Consider the following 20,762-nt stretch of genomic DNA (forward strand, 5'->3'; position numbering starts at 1 on the left):
AGTGCCAAGCATGTATTCTCCTTTTACACAATAAACCTTTCAAAAAGAAGGTTAATTGTTAAAGGAAGGATTCGGTACAAATACAGTGGTGCCTAACTGTTAGGCATTGCAGTGGTTATTAATCAACCATATCCTACATTCATTCATTCTTCCCAGAGCCATATCTGATATCTCTCTGGAATGATTATGAACATTATGTGTAACTGATACTTATTCTTTGTTCTTGCCATTCTTTACTCTCTTGGCGAGACCAGTGGCATCCAGGTGAAGGTGAAGGATAACAGGACCTCCAGCACTCCAGTGCTCCAGCAAAGCCACACAACATTACATCCTGACCTGTAAGCAACGTCCAGATTTAAAAGATAATTGGATAAACCAGAACACTTCACATTCCTTATTCTAAACATCAGGTACTATAACAGCTAAAACAAATACAAAAATGTTGTATCCCAAAATCTACTTTTGGATGCCATACGTATGAATTTGCATAGACAAACTCACCAGTGAGGAATAGGTTTTTACTGGACATCTGTGGTCTGAGGGGGACATTTAGTTCAACTTTAAAGTGAGCAATACCATGATCAAAACCACAGATCTCTCCAATGTAATACTGATTGGGGTGTCTGCATACACATATTCAGTACACAGAGTGAAAAAAAAACCACACACACACACTAAAGAAAGGGTGAATAATGCTCAAAAAGAACAGGAAATAAATGCAATTTAGAGACCAATTTAGATAAATACTGTTTTATCAGGTTGATCCATTGCTTATGTACAAAAGTCATTCTCATCAACATCAAACTCAAAGCCTCGCTCTGTGAAGGTGTGACAGCATCCTCTAGCCCGGTCATGTGCTCTAGAACCAGAACCTTTTTACCCACTTTAGCCAGCAGGACAGCAATTGCCAGTCCATCAATCCCACTTGCCAACCACTACTACATACAAGTCCTGAGGGACCTTACTGGCCAGAAAGCCTTTATAGGGAATTTGACTATTGGTATAATATCAACCAACAAAATCCAGAATAAAAAAATAAAACAAATAAAAGTTAGAAAAAAGGAAAAAAAAGAAATATTAATAAATCTAATATGTTTAGCTAAGCTTAGACAATTGCTAATAGCAGATTTAAATGCTTTGTTGTTGTTTTTTTTAAACCGTTGGGACAACATATCATCAATCATACCTCGGATATTTCATTGTTAATGTATATGTGCACTAAAGTAAGAAAACAGAATGAGTGCATTACCAGGTGACAATTGGATTTTATCCACCTGGATTTGAGTTATTTGTTTCTGGCCAACATCCCATTAAATGATTTGAGCCATTGCTGTACTGTATCGAATTGCTAATACTATCAAAATAATGCATTAGTGTCCTCTGCATCAGATTAATCTACTAATTCACTGCAGAGGATCCATTGATGAGCAAGTAATGTAAGGCTACATTTCTGTAAATCTGTTCTGAAGAAACAAAACAAATCTACTTCTTGGATGGCTTGAAGGTAATTTAAAATTTCCCTTTAAAATATAAGATGACAAAAGCCTGGGACTGTTTACAGTTTTTGTCAGTGGTTAGATGTAAATCGGTCAGGAAATTAACAATAGTTTAATATCGGTTATAAACATTTAATTTCTTCTCTAATTGTGTCAATGTGATTCAGTGGAGAACCTCGCTAAAGCTTTTGAAGTATCAGCATTTCCTGCTCCAAGTCGGAATCTGTAGGAAATTGCGCAAAACTCTACATACTCTACAAACTCTACAAGCTACATACATAAGCTTTACCTGCAAAGAGAGAGAGACTTTTTTCAAAACATTAAAAGCAATTATACACTTTAAACTTTAGTGTATGTTGCAGAAGTTTCTACTAGTCTAATTCTAGGGACTATAATAAACACATCTACAAGACAAATGTTTCACGCTGCTGCAGTCATTGGCATTAAAAGAACAAAACATTGTGGTTCGCCTGCTCTTGGTGGTGGCTAAACTTAAACTTTTCTACACCAAGAAGGAAACAATTAGAGACCAGACTAAGAAATGACAAACCATAACCCAACCATTCACAGCAGCTGCTAGTTTTTATTTAGCACAAAAAAAAAGTTAATACAGGTTGACATCTTTCACTCCATCATAAAAACCTAAAGACCCGTTTTCAGTTGCTTCCATTGTACTTTCCAAAACCCGTTTCCTCAAATTGCCCATACGATGTTAAAGAAAACCACAACTTTAAATAGATACTGCCAGTCACTCATAAAACTCTACTGATTTGGTAAGTCAATCTGCTTCCATTTGTTGGACAGATGAAGTCATGTGATAAATAAGAGTTACAATACAATCAGGATCTTCTCCAATCCTTACAGAGCTGTACAACTTTATGAGCAGGCAAAATCTATCGTCCACCACACAAATCACCACATTTCTTTCTTAACTCCCCCACCCACCCCAATCAAAACGGTTTCCTCAAAAAACACCATCATTATTGCTAATTTATAACGACCCCCCTCCTTAATCTGCAAGTTATACATTAAAGTTCCAACCATTGTCAACTTGTGGATCTTATATGGTATTTCTCGTTGTTTCCTTGTTTCTGGAAAACAGACGGTGCTTCTCTGTTGGCAATACAGTGAAAGGGGATCACAGGCAGTTAGAGACAAATAAGCAAAAAACTGATTAGAGGACAGATTAAAAGCATTGACAAAGCAAAACCAAGACGAAAAAAACCCCATCTTGTTCGCCATGTACCGCACCCGTCAGTTGGTCAACGTTTGTCAAAAGAAAGTAGAGAGATGGCAGCAAACAGTTTAAGATGTGTGAAAGCGAGAATGCCCACAGCAAAATCATTGACAGAAGCCCTTGTCATGTCCACTTGGGATTTTTATTATTTCATTGGCTGTTTTTTTTTTCTCTTGGAATTTTCAAGTATCTTTGATTGTTGTCTGTTCTCTTCTAAAACACTGAGGAATTTAACATTTTCATTCATTGTTTTTGCAACAAAAAAAAAACACCTCCCATTGGATAAGTAGAGTAAAATCATGTTATACTGAATGAGCTGAATCTTCCGATGCAAATAACGCAACACTTATGCATCAGGGATCATCGTGAGCTTGTCTGGTGTTACCTATGAGCATGTGTGTGCATTGTTGTTAACAACCATAACAGATTAAGGTTCCTCATCTCTGATGATGGTAATTACAATGGCTTTAGGTCTATGCGCAGAGAGAGAATAAGAAGAAGAGTGAGGGAGGGAAAGAGAGAAATAAGAGAGAAAAGAGAAGAAAACAAATCCTCTCTCAGTCTGGCAGCAGTAGTGCAGGTCCAAAAGGTCAAAGTTCAAACTTAAAAATGGCCGGTGAAATCTCCTTCCTGAAGCAGGAAGTCCATTGGTAGCATCTGTCAGGTGGTCAGTGCATGATGTCATAAATCCGCCTCGCTGTCATGTGAGACACAGATTAAGGATGGTGGAATGGGTCACTGTAGAACCAAACCCACCTAAAAAAGGGAAAATAATAATAATTATGGCAGCTCAGTAAGCTGTATATTAAACTTCTAGGATTTCTAAACATTGCATTAAAATAAAGAAATAAATGTATGTAAAAAATAATCAATGGAAAACAACACAAACCCCCTAGCCAGACGGTGAAGCACTATGTCCATCTAGTGAATTAGTTTAGCAATCTCAATGCTAAATTAGTGTACAAGCCAATGAACTTAACTCGACTCTGACTAAAAAAAGGACTGATTTTATTCTTCAGTCATGTCTATGACATCTGAGAACCTGTACCTTTTCTGACCCCATGCTGGGACATTTCCAATTGTAGAGGTAATACTGCAGGTTTCCATCTCCAATGCCAAACTTGAGCTTCTCCAAAAATGTCTTGTTCTCCATTAGGTCCAGTGCATTAAAGACATCAAATCCTTTCTGAAGGGGCAATGATACAAGAAAAGCTTTAATAAATCTGCCCAATGTTTAATGCTCCAGATCCTGCCAGTTACACAGTTCAAACTGATTGCCTATGGTGTTTCACTGCTAGAACAACATTAATTCATTTATAAATAACTTTTCCAAATGACAAAAAAACTGTAGCTCACTTCTAGCAACAAATGTACACCAAAAATATCAATAAGTAAACTCAAATTAAGGATAATTATTGAAAATGGATTAAGAAAATCAACAACGAACTTAAGGGTGGGCGATATACCGGTGCACACAATTAACCAGGACAAGTTTGCTGACCAGTAGAAATTTTGGACTATTGTGGTTACACGCTAATGTCACATTGCTTTGAAAAAAAAAAAAATACTAAATTGTTTGCACACATTTTTAAGCATTGCAGTTTAAAAACAAGTGATGTTAAGTTGCTGAAATGAACATCAGCAGCAAAAGAGAAGTAATTTCGCTATATTCTATATGAAGTTTCGGAGCGCTGTCAGAGAGATATGCACACGTGAAGTCTGTGCTCTTACATTTTTGCTGCTTTATAGGATTGAATGGATAGATACGAACACCTCTGTACTGTGTCAAAATGTCCATCTTTGCCAGTTTCCTTGGAAACTCAGTCATTTAGTTCTTAAAGGGATAGTTCACCTAAAATGAAAATTCTGTCATTAATTTCTCACCCTCATGTCGTTCTAAACCCATTAGATCTTTCATCTTGGGAAAACAAATGAAGATATTTTTTTATGAAGTCTGAGAGCTTTCTGACCCTCCATAGACCACTATGTAATTAACATGATCAATGCTCAGAAACACTGCAAGGAGACCGGTAAAATAATCTATGTTACGTCAGGAGTTCAAACTTAATTTTACAAAGCTACGAGAAAACCTTTGTGTGCAAAAGAAAAGCCGAATTGTTGACTATAGTCTTTTTTTTTTTGCTTACAAAAAGTATTCTCATAGCTTTGTAAAATTATGGTTGAACCCCCGATGTCACATTGATTATTTTACAGGTCTCCTTGCTACATTTCCGGACCTTGATCGTGTAAGGGCACTTGCAGTCTATGGAAGGGTCAGATAGCTCACGGGATTCATCAAAATATCTTAATCTGTATTCTAAAGATGAACGGAGGTCTTATGGGTTTGGAATGACATGTGGAGGATATTTGTGTGAACTATCCCTTTAAATAAAAGCAAACAGCTGAGAAAAAAAGACATGTGTAACCATTATTGGTGGAGAGGAGGTCAATGGGCAAATTTGGCTAGGATGCCGGGGTTACAACCCTACACCTTTCAGAGGATCCTGGGATTTTAAATGACCACAGAGTATCAGGACCTCGGTTTAATGTCTCATCCGAAGGACGGTGATTTTTTGACAGTACAGTGTCCCCATCACTATACCGGAGCACCCCCTTTGCTGGTCTCACTAACTCCTCTTCCAGCAGCAACCTAAATTTCCCAGGAGGTCTCGCATTCAGGTACTAACCATGCCCAACCCTGTGATTTAAGATTTTGGTCATATTGCCCACCCCTAAACAAACTTATTTTTTTTATTTATTAAGACATTTTTTTTTATGGACGTTTAATGAAAATGTTTATATTTTAACACTTTTTTTTGCACAATGTATATCACAGCCTTCATAGATCATCGCTACATTCACTTTCATTGGTGGCACATTTTTTGGAAGACAACACTGGGCAGGATTTTTTTTTTTACTTCATTTGGGAAATAATAAATGCAAATTTGTGTGTTTTAATCTGATTCATTGAACACAATTGATTATAAGAATAATCATTAGTTGCTGCTCCAATTCATACACAAACATGCTTTCACTGACTGACCGACTTGGCGAGGATGAGAGCGTCTCCCATCAGGTCCAGCAGGGGGGTGGTGGTGTGTACATTATAGAAGGAGTACGCGGCCTTCAGACTGCGATGCACAGGATGGTTCATGATGGTGGATGGCAGCGTGTAGAAACTCAGGAAGTCAGTCAACTTCCCGTCTGAATTCTACAATGATATAAAGGACAAGCTGTTCACACCAAATCCATCTTGCAGAAATAAACTGATTGTCCATTCCTATATCATTAACACTTTCATGTTTGATATCTCTAGGAGGCTACAGTGAGTGCAATACCTCCACTACAAAGGTGTCAATGATGTTCTCCTGAGGAAGCAGCCAGTGTTGGACCTCCTCAGGGCTCATGACAGGAACCAGGTTAAACTGACTCAGGTATTCCCTCAGCAGGCGGTGAACTGCTGGCACATCCTTTACAGTCATTGGCCTGAGGCCTGAAGTCTTAGGAGCCTATAGGAGAGAAACATGCAATAAGATCATAAGGAAAAAATAAAATAAAATCTACATTGATTTTGCCCAGGGAAGCAGGCTGGCACACACCTCTGGCAGACGGTAGAGCTTCATGGTGCGTTGCATAGTCATGTTTCGACTCAGGTGAGAGAACTTCACCTCAATCAGCTTTCGTGGGTTCAAGGACCGGTGCCAGTATCTATCATACAAATAAGTAATGTGAGTCATTTGACAATTGTTACTTCTCTACACATCAGGCTGGATTAATAGAAGATATTAGTCATTACAGAATAAAGCTCTGTAACACTTTATTGAGATTTGCAGTTTTTTTATGGGAACTTTGTCGTATATGCTACCTCTCAAAAGTTCAGGGTTTGTCAGAATAAGGCAACTTTATACACCAAGGTGATTTTGAGTCAGGGGGAGGAGTTAGAGGCATAGTTCTAGGAAGTAGCCAGCAGGGTCGTTTCCTAGAGAACCAGTTTCTCCCTAGGGCTATTTTCCTGACTGCAAACACAAATCTGAAGCAGCAGACAGCAAAATCTTAATTCTCGGCATTTAAAAACATCAGCAATCGGTGAATGGAGGACACCTCGATCTGGGCTGTTTTTATTGTGTGTCCTGGGTTTGGCCATAGCAGAGATGGATTGTAATGGCACAATTTCCATGATTAAAAGAGTGTGTGAAAATCTGACTAAATCTTATATGAAAACTTGTAGTGTTATCATCAATGCTGAGAAAATAATAATGCTGTTATCACTGTTTTCCATTTTTGTGGAGTAAATATATTTACATGGCTTTTTAAAAATGCCAGGTAGCCGGTGTTTCATATGCGTTTGGCCAATCAGCGCATACTTGCGTAACTGATAGCTCCTATAGAACTGGTTTAGACCCTACGCTAAAGAAGGAGCTAAATTAGTTCCCCCAAATGGATATCCTAGAACTAAATACATTCCTATTTCCTGCAGTATGAACACGACAAAATGCGGGAACATCTGCCAATAGTTCTGGGAACTATGAAAAGGTTCCATCTAATGGTACCTTTCACTCTGCACAGACCTATACTTTAAAAGAGGGTAGATGTGTGTCTTACCTGCAGGTGCCCACTGGTTTGGGCAGCACCACACCTGCGGTGTACACAGCCTGAAAGATGCCCTCCAGGTTGACCCGTCTGGTGATCTCCCTGATGAGTACCGGAGCCACTCGTTTCGCACGAAGTTTCTTATGCACACAAAGGAAGTTAATCTCCACCATCTTCTTCTCTCTGGAAGGATCGAAGAGCAGACATGAGTCAACAATGGAACTGAATGACCAACATAAGTGATACACCATTGCATGCATGTGATCGGTGACAATGATCAATAATAATGTTCATCTTTTTACTGATTTGCGACAAGTTTGAAAGTTCAGTGCTACTGCCACTAGGGACGGCTAAGGTGTTTCTGGACTCAGATTCTGATTTTAGTGCATTTAAACCAACATGTCAATACACTAATGAAAGCATACATTTCATAGATGCGGATGTTGGCTGGTATGGCGCTGATGAAGCCAACCAGCTTCTGATTAGAGTTCACTCTCACTCCACAATGCCACTGATGCAACCAGCCTGGAGGACGCAGAGCCCTGGGACAAAAACAGACTCCAGTTAAAGAGGGGAGGACATATATCAGTTAACTTCTTAGACAAAAATAAAAAATGCAGATATAGACAGATAGCTCTTTAAAAGACACACACAATTTTACTCAATTTTTCTCACCAGAGCAGAAATTCAGGGGAGTAATCAAAACGAAACATGTTGTCATCATCCTCCACATAGTTCTCATTCAGGAGAGTGTACAGCTCTTTCAGCTTCAGAGAGAGGAAACAGAAAACTGCTTTAAGACGGAGTGGTTTCAAGCTGTATATTTGCTTGTATAATATATCAAAGAGGAGATTTAGTGGATGGTGTGTCGTACCACTGCAGGGTTTCCCAGGTCCAGAGTGTCCCAGGTGAAGCCCTGCGGGAGGCTGTAGGGTTCCTCTCGTATGCTGTCTTTATCTGGCTCAATGAAGCCATGTGAGGTCACAGTCTCTCCTACAAACAAACAAACGACACAATCAGACTTCTGTCACCACAAACTTCACTTTTACACAGAATCATCATTCTACACTCTGCCAAAAATCATGAGTCTCAAGAAAACAGATTCTGTACAGCTGAAAATTTGCGGTCATTACTAAAAAAAGAAATAAGAGATGTCAGATCAAGGAATAGTTCTAAATAAAGCAGATTACTTTAAATATTGAAGTTGAAAAAAATGCTGCAAGTGTAATGGAACAAATGATCAATACCAAGTTTAGGAACAGGCTGAGTGTCCCAGAACTGATAACTGCGACGCGTGGCCTCCTCCATGGTTTTAGCGGGACCCTGTCCCACCGAAAACAGCTCGATGGCCTTCTGGATCTCCTGTAACTTATCCGCAGGGAGGGAGTTTACCTGAGGAAGAAACAAAGACAAGTGAAAATGGGTTAAAAATATAAATAAAAATAGTGCCGTATTATCACATAGTATTCAATACTTTAAAGAAATCCAGCACTAAAATATAGATATAAATTAAAATATTTTAACTGTACACAAGTGGGCCATGAATTTGGGACGGCCCTTGTAAAGAAGACCTACACTTAAGAGGTCATGCACCAATATTACATTTCAGGGTGATACTGCTATAAACTGAAATACAAGAAGGCAAAGGTAATCTAGAAGTAAACAGTAGTGTGTCAAACACACAGAGCCATACAAACACACTCACTTTGGCCAGCGGATCCGGTGCTGCATCTTTTACTCCGGACTTGTCTTTGTTCTTTTTCTTCGGTTTCTTTTTCTTCTTCTTGGCACCTGTGTCGCCCTTCTCCCTGCGGGTCACACGAACTCAACATATAAACAGGAATTTTCACAAAACAAAGCTAAATGGCCCATCATTTCTTATAGGAGTTATAAGAACAGTTCACCCCAAAATGGACCTCCTGTCAACTTTTACACATTATTTCAAAAACTAAATTAAAAGATGATATTTTGATAGAAGAACTACCTCTTTAACATATTTAACTTGGCACAATTATATTTGTATAGACACATATATAGGCTACACACCAGTAAAGTCATTGTGAATGAAAATGTAGCAGATAATAATATATAACAACAACAATAATAATAATAATAATAAAAACACATTAAACCTAACATATGGAAACATACAACACTAACGTCCCTCCATCCCAGCATGCAATTCAACTCATGCTTGAACTACACAGACACAAGAGCCCCACTCCAGTGGTCAAACTGAAACGGGACGACATGCAGAGAGACGCGCAGCTAATCCTATTAATGTCCACGAAGGAAGAGGTGACAGAGCGGAGCTACATGTTAATGGGGGACAGATGGTCTGTCACATGACCTGCAGAAAAAGCTTGTTTTGTGTGTGCGAGGGGAGGTGGGCTGTATGACAAAGACAGGCGGATGAACAAGTACCCCTGTCATGTGACAGACTATTGCTTTGACAGCCTTCTATCCCTGTTGGATGGGCTGAAGGCACCACGGCTTCTCTTCTTTCTCTCTATACTCCTTCAATAAATATAAGTTGCAATAGAGGATTGTCCTCTTAAAACAAGGACAATTCTATAGTACAATTAAAATGATGCATGTTTAATTGGACTGAGACTAAACTACGATCCTTGTCTGGTCTGGGTCGTCCGTTGGCTGGTTCTGGAGGTCTTTTGGGCAGATAAAAACCAGCTGAAAACAGGAAACCCTGTTAGGGTGGTTTAATGTTTTTTACTTCTTCTTCTTGCAAGGATAGCATGCTGATATCACATTAATATCAACAGTAATAGAGTCATACAAAATTTAATTGTACATAACCCTTTATTAGTAGGGAGGAACAATGAAAGCATTAGTTGAAATATAGGTGGAAATTAATTACACAAAACAACAATTCAAACAAACAAAACAGGAAACGGGACACAACAGACACATCAATAATTTGACAATAAAAACAAACAAACAAAACTTTTATTTTATTCCTTAATAAATACATTTCAAGATTTTTGAGGAAAAACATTGCCATGCATCGATGGTACAAGCTTTAGCCGTATTCAGTCAGAATACTATCTTAAAGAGGCTATGAATCCAAAAGGGTTTTGCACCCATGTGAAGAGTGAACCAGTTTTGTATTATTGTCTTCTTTGCAGCAATGTAAAAACCTTTTATTTAGGGAAAACAGACTGAAATCTACAGATGCACATAGATAAAGTGTAATTAATTAGACATTTAGTAGTGTATTTTTGATGTTTTGTTTACACTAGTAAACAAGACATGTTAAGGGATCAAGATGGTCCATTTTTTTTTTATAACTGACCAGTTTAAATAAATAAATAAATAAATAAATGTGTTTGCTTGTGGCGTCTTCTGTATTGCTTTCTGCTGCGCTGTAATTTACCTCACGATATATATAAACTTTAAATCTACCAAACATGCATCATGACTGTTAGATACAAATAAATAACTCTAAAATATTAACTGACGTATAATTAGTAGGCTATTATTCTAGCGCCAGAAAAACGACAATTATGACATGTTAAATCTTGACAGGATATGAGGTGTATATTAATGTTAACGTGATCTTCGGCATGCTGCCATTACTACAGACTGATAATTAACCTAATATTTCACTCTCTGTTGCATAATTTATTCTGGACAGTACCTGTAAGTTATATGACCTTGAGTGACATGTAGCTGGACAAGAAGCTGCTTAATGAGTCTCTTTCAGTAAACCAGGGACAGCATTTAAGGAAACTGTTGAAACAGAGGGGCTCTTTGGTAATGAAAGTGAAACACAGGCAGCATTAAGTGCAAACCGAGAGCAGAGTGATTTACCTTTTAAACATACTCCATTTGCTAGTAACAGCACTCAAGATAACTAGATTACGTCAAATTTGGTAAACCACAGGAAACACCTTATTACTAACAACCTAGTTGTCATGAACGCGGTTATATATTAATAATACTGGTCAGTTTATGAGTTGTTCAACACGACATGGAATATTAGCGATTTAATAAACGTATTAACTTATTCGTTTTCTACCAAACCAATATTCATAGTAAGGGTGACTGTTAAACCTGTCGCACAAATGCCAAGGATCATGTACAACTGGCCATGTGGAACAGTTCTTTAGTTTGATTGACGGCGTCTGAACCAATCGTTTTAGAGATCCGTCTGCCAATCAAGGCAGAGCCCCAATAGCGTTGGACCAGGGGCGGGCTGATGTGCTGTTAGCGTGCCACAGCCTAGCTGAACAAGGGCCCTGTTTTATCGGATTATTGAGGAGGAGTAATGCATGTCTACGAGCCAAAAATAAAATTCGTGCACGCTCACCCGTCATCAGAGTGGTGCTCTTCATTTTCACAATTGCTGCAGTGTCCGTGATCCACTTCTACCTCAGTTTCTTTCTGCGGCTGCGGTGCTGTCTCATTCTCATCCGCCATCTTTAACCAGGAAGTGAGGATCTCGCCCTGCTCTCTCACACCCCGCGAAACTATTGGCGGATTGCCGCAAAGCCCGATGGTCTCTGTAGTTCTTCCATTTTATGCCGGACAGTTGTTGTGAGCTTTATTTAATTATTTATTTGGGACAGTGCACATGAATAAACATAATGCACAAGAGGTAATATAAAGGCATTTTTTTTTTATATGTAGCCCCCCTGGACAGAATGTCAGTCACCCAAAAAACTAAACTGAAATGGGAAAAATGTATAAAATGTAGTTAATCTATGATAAAGTTGCATTCAGAAGTCAATAAAACACACAATATTTGAGTGCAATTAGATTAAGTTTATAAAATGTAGGCATGCTTTCAAAGGAACAACATCTTTCCACAAATAATAATCACAACAGCACAATATTTCCATGTTTTCAAAAATAGGCTAGACAAGACAAAAACCCAATAAAACCTAATCAGTATCACTGCTTAAAATAAATGGAGATTTGCCATTGATTTCTGCGGTTGATAATGTAAAAAATGAATACTAATTAATATTAATTTAATTAATTACTATTTGAAATATGTCTTTACTAAATTAATGATCATAGCCTAGTACAAAACACAGTCCTTATGAGTTATCAATAACCTCAAGTTTTCATGATTCAACAAACTTGGATGAAACGGAGTATATAGTGGCAAATGCTATTATCATCTTCATTAAAGCAGCACTGATGAAGTTGAGTCATCTAACCAGATTTGAACATCTGTACCATAAGCATCTTACTACTCCGATTACTTAATTACTGATTACTTATTACTAATATACTGCTGAACCGTATTTGGTTTCAATTAGTTAAAACATACTTGCATAAAAATAGTCATTACTCTTACTAAACCACCCATACACTTGCTATGCTTCCAGTATTCAGCAAATTAAAACCATAAACTAAAAACAAACTATAAAAAAACAAACATTAAAAGACAACTAATTTCTATCTAAATGTACATATAATTCTTGTCCAGCATGTAAAGACTAGTTTAAGTTCAATTAAGTTGTTGTTACCTTTTTTAAGATTTTAAGGCTAACAGACTAAATAGAAATCTGTCTCAATGGAAACCGACTCTATAAACAATACTGACTTCATAACATATTTAGCTTTCACGGTAACACTTCTATGACACGGTTAGACGTTCTGCTCTGCTGACAAACACCACAAATGAACAATAAAAAAGCCAAATGCACTTTGAATCACGTCTACACTGACTTGTGCTTGTGTGTCCAATGTCACAAGCGTTTTCATGTGCTCTGATTCTGAAGAGTCCCAGCACCTCGAGAGCCCGGCTCAGGGGCTTCTCCTTCAGTAAGGTACTTCCAGAAATAAACATTTCCAGGAATCACCACAGAAGCCTCAGGCCTTGCCTTTCCGCTCAGAAACGGTTTTAATAGGAACCCCTCGCCGTAGCACCTTGACATGGATGAAGAGGGTGGCAGGAGACAGACTGGAGCCGTCAGCTTTTAGCAGGTGAACATGACGATAACCTGGAGCACAACACAAACACTGGAATAAATCCATGTGAAACATCTAGTTAAAGCAAGTGTTTTGTCTGTGTTTTATGAAAATCTGGATGAATTAAATTGCAATTTGTGTCCTTTTGAACTTCAGATTTAGGCATTTTTTTAAAAAGTGTTACGTGCTCTAAGCCACAGACTGAGAAGCAGATTTTCACCTCATTTATCTCTCAGTAAACTGGAAACTATTTTTTTTCAGAATTGTGCAAAATCCCACTCCACGCAATTCTTGTTGTACACAACATTGTATTTGTATAACAACTTTCCAAAAACTACTGGAGCTGTTCTGAACACAAAGATTTTTGAGACTATTCTTTATGTGCTTGATAAATAATTCTGTTGCAGTAGATTTTTCAAGCATGGTGTTCAAGCACTTTCTGTAATAGTTTATTTAAAAACATTAATTTATATTATTTACAGTACCACAGTGATATTGTGAAATACTATAACAATTTAAAATTATTGTTTTCTGCTCTTATATATTTTAAATGTAATTTATTCCAAATTTTTCAGTATCTTATTCCAGTCTTCAGTGTCACATGATCCTTCAGAAATTCTGATATGCTTCTCATGAAACATTTCATACTATTATAAATGCTGAAAACACTGTGGTTCTTTAATGAACAGAAAGAGCCGCATTTATTTGAAATAGCAGTCTTGTTAACATTCTAAATGTATTCACTGTCACTGATTTATTCAACAAGGATGCATCAAATCGATCAAAAAGTATTCATTTCTTAACATAAATATCTTACTGACCAAAACATTTTTACCAGATGGAGTTGTAAAATTAAAAATTCATTCAGTACTTCCAACACAATTCATGTTTAATATAATATATGTTTTATTAAAACCTCATACTGTGTGATCTGACATACACACACACACACCCGTTCGTAGGCTGGTGAAAGGGATGGTGAACTGGCCAATGAAAATCATTCTTGGATTTGTAGTCGTGATCTTCCACCACAAAACGCACCAAGGCCAGTTCAGGCACCTGCAGCTGAAAGTTCACAGTACAGTCCCAACGAGGGTTGAAACCTGCAGGGGGAGACAAACACACACACACACGCACACACACACACACTATATTCAATCCTGACAGGAACACCTCTCATTTCACTGCTAGAATATTTGTTTATCGCACACAAAATAAAACTAATTATACACTTTCATTAATATACTAACCATTAAAACATCACAATTTTAATGTACAGATATTGATTAAACGCTCATACAGCATTACATAACTCTGGATAACTAAATATCTGACCATTGTTGTCGATGCGCTGGGTTTTTGCACGAGCCTTATCGATGGAAACTCCATGGATCTCCACCCAGACCTGTGGGTCCACAATGGAGTTGGGATTGTCTGTGTTGATTTTAGGAAGTTGCTGGGCCGAGATCACCTGCGGGAGAAACAAAACAGCCCACAAGTACAGTAAGAGAGATTTATCACAAAAAAGCACATGGGATTCTGGAGCAATATTTACTGTCAGACCATCATGACTAAAAGACTAAAAGAGAAGAGGAGCTTCTGCTAACCCGTATGATAAGCTGTGTGGGTATATGTCCTGGTCCTCCACCCGTGTTCTCAGGGTCAAAGTTAGATTTTGGGTGACGCAGGAAGTCAGGCTTGAGCACATATCCGCAGCGGCCGTTGGGCAGAAAGCGGCCCTGGTTCAGGTCCATCTGCTCTCCTGGGGTCTGGAAGTTCAGAGCCACTGGAGAACAGAGAGAATGACGCGTTCAGGCTTTGGCTGATGTACCTGCAGACATGCAGGAATGAGTTCAGTCGCTCACCCATCTGGCAGCCTCCGTTCCACATGTCCTGGGGGTCGTAGTTGGAGGACTGTAACCTCTGGCCTGATGGGTAAACCCTGCTCAGCTGCCGACTGTTGTGACGAACAAACAGCTTCCCTACAGGACAAAAATATGCACATACATTTTTTTTCTGCAATATAGCAGATCAGCATGACAAAATACTACATTATACTATTTGTTAGTACTGATAAATCACTTGTTATTTATATATTATTTAATATTAAGTTGAAATGCTGTTATCTAATTGAAATTCTCATTGACTTTGTGGCAGATACAATACTGTTCAAAAGTAGGATGATTGTTTTTTAACAAATGTAAAACATTTAGTCAGCGAAGATACATTCAATTGATCATAATTGAGAAATTGAAGACATTATATTGTTACAAAAGATTTATATTTCAAATATATGCTGTTCTTTTGAACTTTCTATTCATCAAAGAATCCTTAAAAATTGTGTTAAGGTTCACACACACAAACAAAACATTGACGGCAATAAGAAACATATGATAATGAGCAGCAAATCTATCAGAATGATTTCAGAGGATCATGTGACACTGAAGACTGGGGCAATGATGCTGAAAATTTGCATCACAAGAATAAATTTGATTTTAAAATTGATTCAAACAGAAAACAATTTTACAATAGTGCTGTTTTTACTGTATTTTTTAATCCAAAAATTCAGTCAATGAAGTCATTACGAGACTTCGCATTAAGCATTAAGAGACTTCTTTCAAAAACATAAACAAAATTTACGGACCCCGACCTTTAAAAGTGTAAATATTGTTTTGATTTACTAAATACATTATACAATCTGATAGTTTCCTCCTATAGTTTCAGTGTACCTAATGTTTCACTGAAGGACAGCGTGACTGATCTTTGACTTTTTTTTTATGCTGAGCTTTTTTTTATGCTGAAATGTGGTGACAACCTAATTATAGAAAATTGACGTGAGATGTATGTAAATTTGTCATGCCGCTGGCTGTCAGTGTTGGCTGGAAGAGCAGTGTCTTTGTTTTGGAAGTTATCGGATAAGCAGCTTATTTATTATAAACCAGCTGGCAGCAGCCTAAGGCAACAAGCCGGTCCAGATAAAAGCAGCAAACAATACAGTTCACAGTAATATGTGAATATGTTCCTAGAGTAGTGCATTGCTGGGAAATCATGTGCCACATTTATAGTCCCATCCTTCCATCCATCATCCGTCAATCCATCCATCCATCATCCGTCAATCCATCCATCCATCCATCAGTCAATATAGCACTTGTCACATTTGCATTGGTTTTGTTGATTGGTATATTAATTCTTAAGTGAAAAATGTGGCGTAAGCTTTGTCTGCTCATCTCACCTGAGTCTTTGATGAGTTTGAGCGCCTCATTCTCAGAGAAAGAGGACATCATGCTAGGAGGTCTCTGGCAGGCCGTCTCGAAACCACTGAAGGGCACACTCTGACAGTACACCACCAGATCTGACAGCTCTGGACTCAGTTTAGTGCTCACAGACTGCATACGTGTCAAAGTATATGTTGGCATACAAGAAGATTTCAGTGAACATTGAGGCATCGGATGTATTATAAACACACAAATACCATATAGTATATACTGTGCTGTTAGCGAATGCATTTACCTGAGCTATAATCACACTCATATGCAGACAATTATCAAACCATACAATCTTCAGATAATTTACAAATCAGTTCCTTGGCTTATAAAGCTATTCATATCTGAACTCACCCTCCCAGGATCTTTTTTTGCAGTAGACTCTTCATCTGAGCTATACGAGAAGCTAGTCCAGCTTTCAGTCTTCCCCAGCAGAACTCCTAACTTCTTCCCCTTCAGCAGGATCCGTCCCATCAGCTCCTGCAGTGAACCAGGAACATGGCAGTATTAGAAATGTTCACTGATTTAGAAAATGTTAGCTTTAAACACTGCTACAGTAAACAATCATTTATTTCAGAGGCTGGAACAGATAGAAACTGTCGAGAGTAAAAGATGGAAAGAAAGTCATCATAAATATGTTTAGTAAATGGAGTCCAGTATGCTTATAAAAATGTGCACTTACAGTACATGAGTGTTGACTTAAATTCATTCCTAGCGCTACACGAGTAGTACTGTAGATGTTTTTACTGATAATCCTCTGGAAGTAAACAGGATGTTTCCAGAAGCGAGAAAGGAAGGGTTAGCAACACCAAGATCTTGGGTTTGATTTCCAGAGAATTTATGGAAGTACGTTTGGAAAAAGTGATTACACACATTCTAAAGTCTGGGTTCAGTAATATTACTAAAATAATATTTTTATTCAGATCAATGGTGACAGTAAAGACCTTTACACTGTTGCAAAAAAAAATCTATTTCAGATAAATGCTTCTCTTTTGAACTTTCTAGTCATCATAGAAAAAAAAAAAAGAAAAAAAAAAATCATGGTTACCACAAAAATATTAAGCAACCCAACCGTTTTCAACGTTCAATTTTTTTTTTTCAATATTAAGGACCAAATCAGCATAATAGAATGAATTATTAAAAATTCAGCATTGCCACCACAGGAATAAATTACATTTTAAAATATATTATAACCGTTTTCTGTTTTAATATATTTTAAAATGTAATTTATTCCTGTGGTGGCAATGCTGAATTTTTCACATGTGAAAGTACACAAATGCTTAAACTACTAAATGCTTGAAACAGTAGTTTGCTGCAGAGTTCACAATACATAGAATGTTTAATTTGGCGTACTGAAAATAAACTACATTTTTAATTCAGCTACACCTGAAAATCTCTTACAGTAACATCTGGAAATTGTATAAATTGTTAAGTCAAGGAAGGGCAAAACTGGAAGCGTGAGTGACCTCAGGTGAGGGCAGGTCTTTGAGGGGCAGGTCATTGAGCGGCTTTCTCAGGAGCTTCTTTCCAGAATAGAGCGAAGGTGCTGCGCCATGACCGCCTGCTGCTCCACTGAGCAGTGATTCTCCAGGGACAAGATCAGAGGATACGGAGATGTCTTTGGAGAGAGAGACATGGTTATTACAGAGAACCAGTGATTTAAGGGTCAACTAACAAAAATGCAAACCAAAAGACTTCCATCATAGGCTGTTAAGATTCATGTGTCTGCACCTTGAAGGCGTACTGAGCGATGGTCTCAATGACTTCTTTAAAGAGCACTTTGGAGGTGAGTGTGTGTCCGTGGTAGATCATGGGCTCTCCTTTATCACCGTCCCAGCAGTCCAGCTCAACACAGCGACAGCCCTGATGCAGAGCTCTGAAACAAACACAGAACCCATGAGTTTACCCACAAACACAGTATGAACAATAAATATCACCCCAGTATCACCCCAGTGTGTGAATTAGCCTTGTGTGTTGTATCTCATAACACAGAGATTATGTTTTGTACAGCTGCCACTGGTGATCAAATATTTCATGAGGTAAAAGCCTGGATGGAAAATGGGCTTTACAGATTTCGGCAGAATTGGATTACCTTATTGCTGGTCCATAGTGTGTGCACTTAAACATATTAACGGCTCACAGCTCTATTGTACAATTTTTTTTCCAATTCCACAGAATTCTGCAGTTGATAAAGATGTTTTTTTTTCTATTTAATCTAACCCTATAAATGATTACTTTAATTGTTGGTTTACAAAAAATATCTAAAATAAAATATAATAAATAAAAATATAAATATAATTAAATTAAATTGTTGGTTTATCCTAGTCAAGTTTATTTAAGCAACGATTAAGCAATTCAGATTTTCTACTTCAAGTTATTTTGGATGTTACCACATGAATAATTATTAGGTTTCCCTGAAAATATTTTCTTTACGTTGCAAAATAATGATAGGTCATTTTTTCATAGCTTAAATACTTTTTCATAAGTCATGCTTTTATTTTTTTTTACTATTCATAGGTTTGGGGACACATATTTATCAAAGAATCCCCCAAAAAGCAACTGCTCTTACAAAAACATTAAGCAGCACAACTGTTTTAAACATTGTTAGTAATAAGAAATGTTTCTTGAGATGCAAATCAGCATATTCGAATGATTTCTGAAAGATCATGTGACACTTAAGACTGGATAAATGACTCTTTAAAAATATATAAAATAGAAAACATTTTAAATTGTAATAACATTTCTTAATATTACTGTTTTTACTGTGTGTTTGATAAAATAAATGCAGTCATACAGCCAGAGTTTAGCGTTAAAATAGTACTATCAGGATTTACTAAAGACGCGCTGTAAAGAGTTAGCACTGAAAAGGGGTGGACAGTTATATTGCGCCAGACCTTATTGAATATGCATTTGTAGGAGTTTCCCTTTCAGACACAAAATTCATGGGAGGATAGTATTTAAATCAATCACGCAACACAATTTACTAACAGTTGCGCTCATCAAATGACTGGTATTTGCGCCATTATGTAATGCCCGAAAAAGCATGTTTTAAAGAAGGGTTAATTTGGGCTGCTCTTGGTAGATTGCACTGGTCATTATAAAAAACGTGATGCATCTGTTGTCTTTAATTTGTGATTGTCAGTAAATCACATGAAGAATCTTTCTCTCCCATCAGCACTTTTATGGAATTGTGTTCTAATGCTAATTTACCCTGTTTAGTAAACCCTGCCCATAAAGAGCAAGAGAGATTTACTTTAAACTGTGGTGCTGGAGGCAGATTATAATATGCAGTTGGGTGGGTGTTGTACCTGATATAAGGCTCGGTGCTGCTGGCGCTGGTCACCTGGTCTTTGGTGAGGTATGTATTATGAGAAGAAGAGATGTAGTAGTGCGCCAGCGGTTGGCTCATGTCCTGATGCACATGAGCGTGATCCGGGTTAAACACATCATTCTCTTTCGAGAGCATGTACATGGTGAAACCGTTCTGGGTCATGAACAGATTCTTCCGGGCTGAGGGTCAAACGTTAACATGGTTAAACACAACCTTCAGTAGAGCTGGATAAGAAAATGTTTAATACAGACTTTTTTATCCTATTATTGTATCACTAATGTATTACTCTCAGTTCTAGTAAGAGCAGAAAGGAATAACCAAGGTTAGTCAGGTATTTGACACAATAGCCATTGACACAATACTGAGCTATGCACTCACACTAGTTCTTGGAAATGGACGGGTGTGGTTTTTTCAGTTTACTGTTGGACCTACGCTCCAGTTTTCAATAGGCTGGATATTTAACATCATTAGATCACACAATGACAAACTAAAAACCAGTTCTGAGTTGGCCTTTGTGCCATTTTTACTGACAGTATATTAACAGTAGAGGAGAACAGCAAGGGAAATGTGAGTTAGATCTGAACTGACACTGCCCACATGAGCACCATCGGTCGACTGCTAGACAACACCTATGACAAATAACTCCTTTTGTTGCGACTCTAACAGCTGATGTTTGTTTCTCAAATTAAAGTACAGGGCTCAAAAAAGATTTTTTTTTTTTCTGCTGGGTCAGATTTGTACTAGCACCGTTTAATCCCCATAAAAATGTTATGGCCAAAATTATTATTTACTTTTATTTTGTTTTATAATATATTATATAATATATATATATATATATATATATTTATATATATATATATATATATATATATATATTATATATATATATATATATATATATATAT

General features: G+C 37.5%; 1 protein-coding gene and 1 pseudogene across 1 annotated transcript; both read right to left on the reverse strand.

The window, feature by feature from the left end:
• Window positions 1-2,059: 2,059 nt before the first annotated feature.
• LOC113097499 (glycylpeptide N-tetradecanoyltransferase 1-like) lies at window positions 2,060-11,800 on the reverse strand. Its single transcript, XM_026262713.1, has 12 exons — window positions 11,651-11,800; window positions 9,029-9,131; window positions 8,571-8,715; window positions 8,198-8,316; window positions 7,999-8,090; window positions 7,749-7,865; window positions 7,336-7,506; window positions 6,333-6,441; window positions 6,072-6,242; window positions 5,777-5,944; window positions 3,782-3,919; window positions 2,060-3,489 (listed from the first exon to the last, which is right to left on the reverse strand). The coding sequence occupies exons 1-12, from the start codon at window positions 11,758-11,760 to the stop codon at window positions 3,469-3,471; spliced, it is 1,464 nt and encodes a 487-aa protein (XP_026118498.1). The 5' UTR covers window positions 11,761-11,800; the 3' UTR covers window positions 2,060-3,468.
• A 1,189-nt stretch (window positions 11,801-12,989) lies between these two features.
• On the reverse strand, window positions 12,990-20,038 carry LOC113097500 (1-phosphatidylinositol 4,5-bisphosphate phosphodiesterase delta-3-A-like; annotated as a pseudogene).
• Window positions 20,039-20,762: the final 724 nt, after the last annotated feature.

The sequence above is a fragment of the Carassius auratus genome, unplaced genomic scaffold (genome assembly GCF_003368295.1).
Source record: "Carassius auratus strain Wakin unplaced genomic scaffold, ASM336829v1 scaf_tig00216321, whole genome shotgun sequence".
NCBI lineage: Eukaryota > Metazoa > Chordata > Actinopteri > Cypriniformes > Cyprinidae > Carassius > Carassius auratus.

Bases quoted from the DNA above. Each gene is read 5' to 3' on its own strand.
- LOC113097499 (XM_026262713.1), bottom strand. From the start codon at position 11,760: ATGGCGGATGAGAATGAGACAGCACCGCAGCCGCAGAAAGAAACTGAG. The intron at 8,317-8,570 runs GTATTGATCATT...GTTTGTTTGTAG, and splicing joins TCAGCCTGTTCCTAAACTTG to GAGAGACTGTGACCTCACAT. The intron at 7,507-7,748 runs GTATGCTTTCAT...CGATCCTTCCAG, and splicing joins AACATCCGCATCTATGAAAT to AGAGAAGAAGATGGTGGAGA.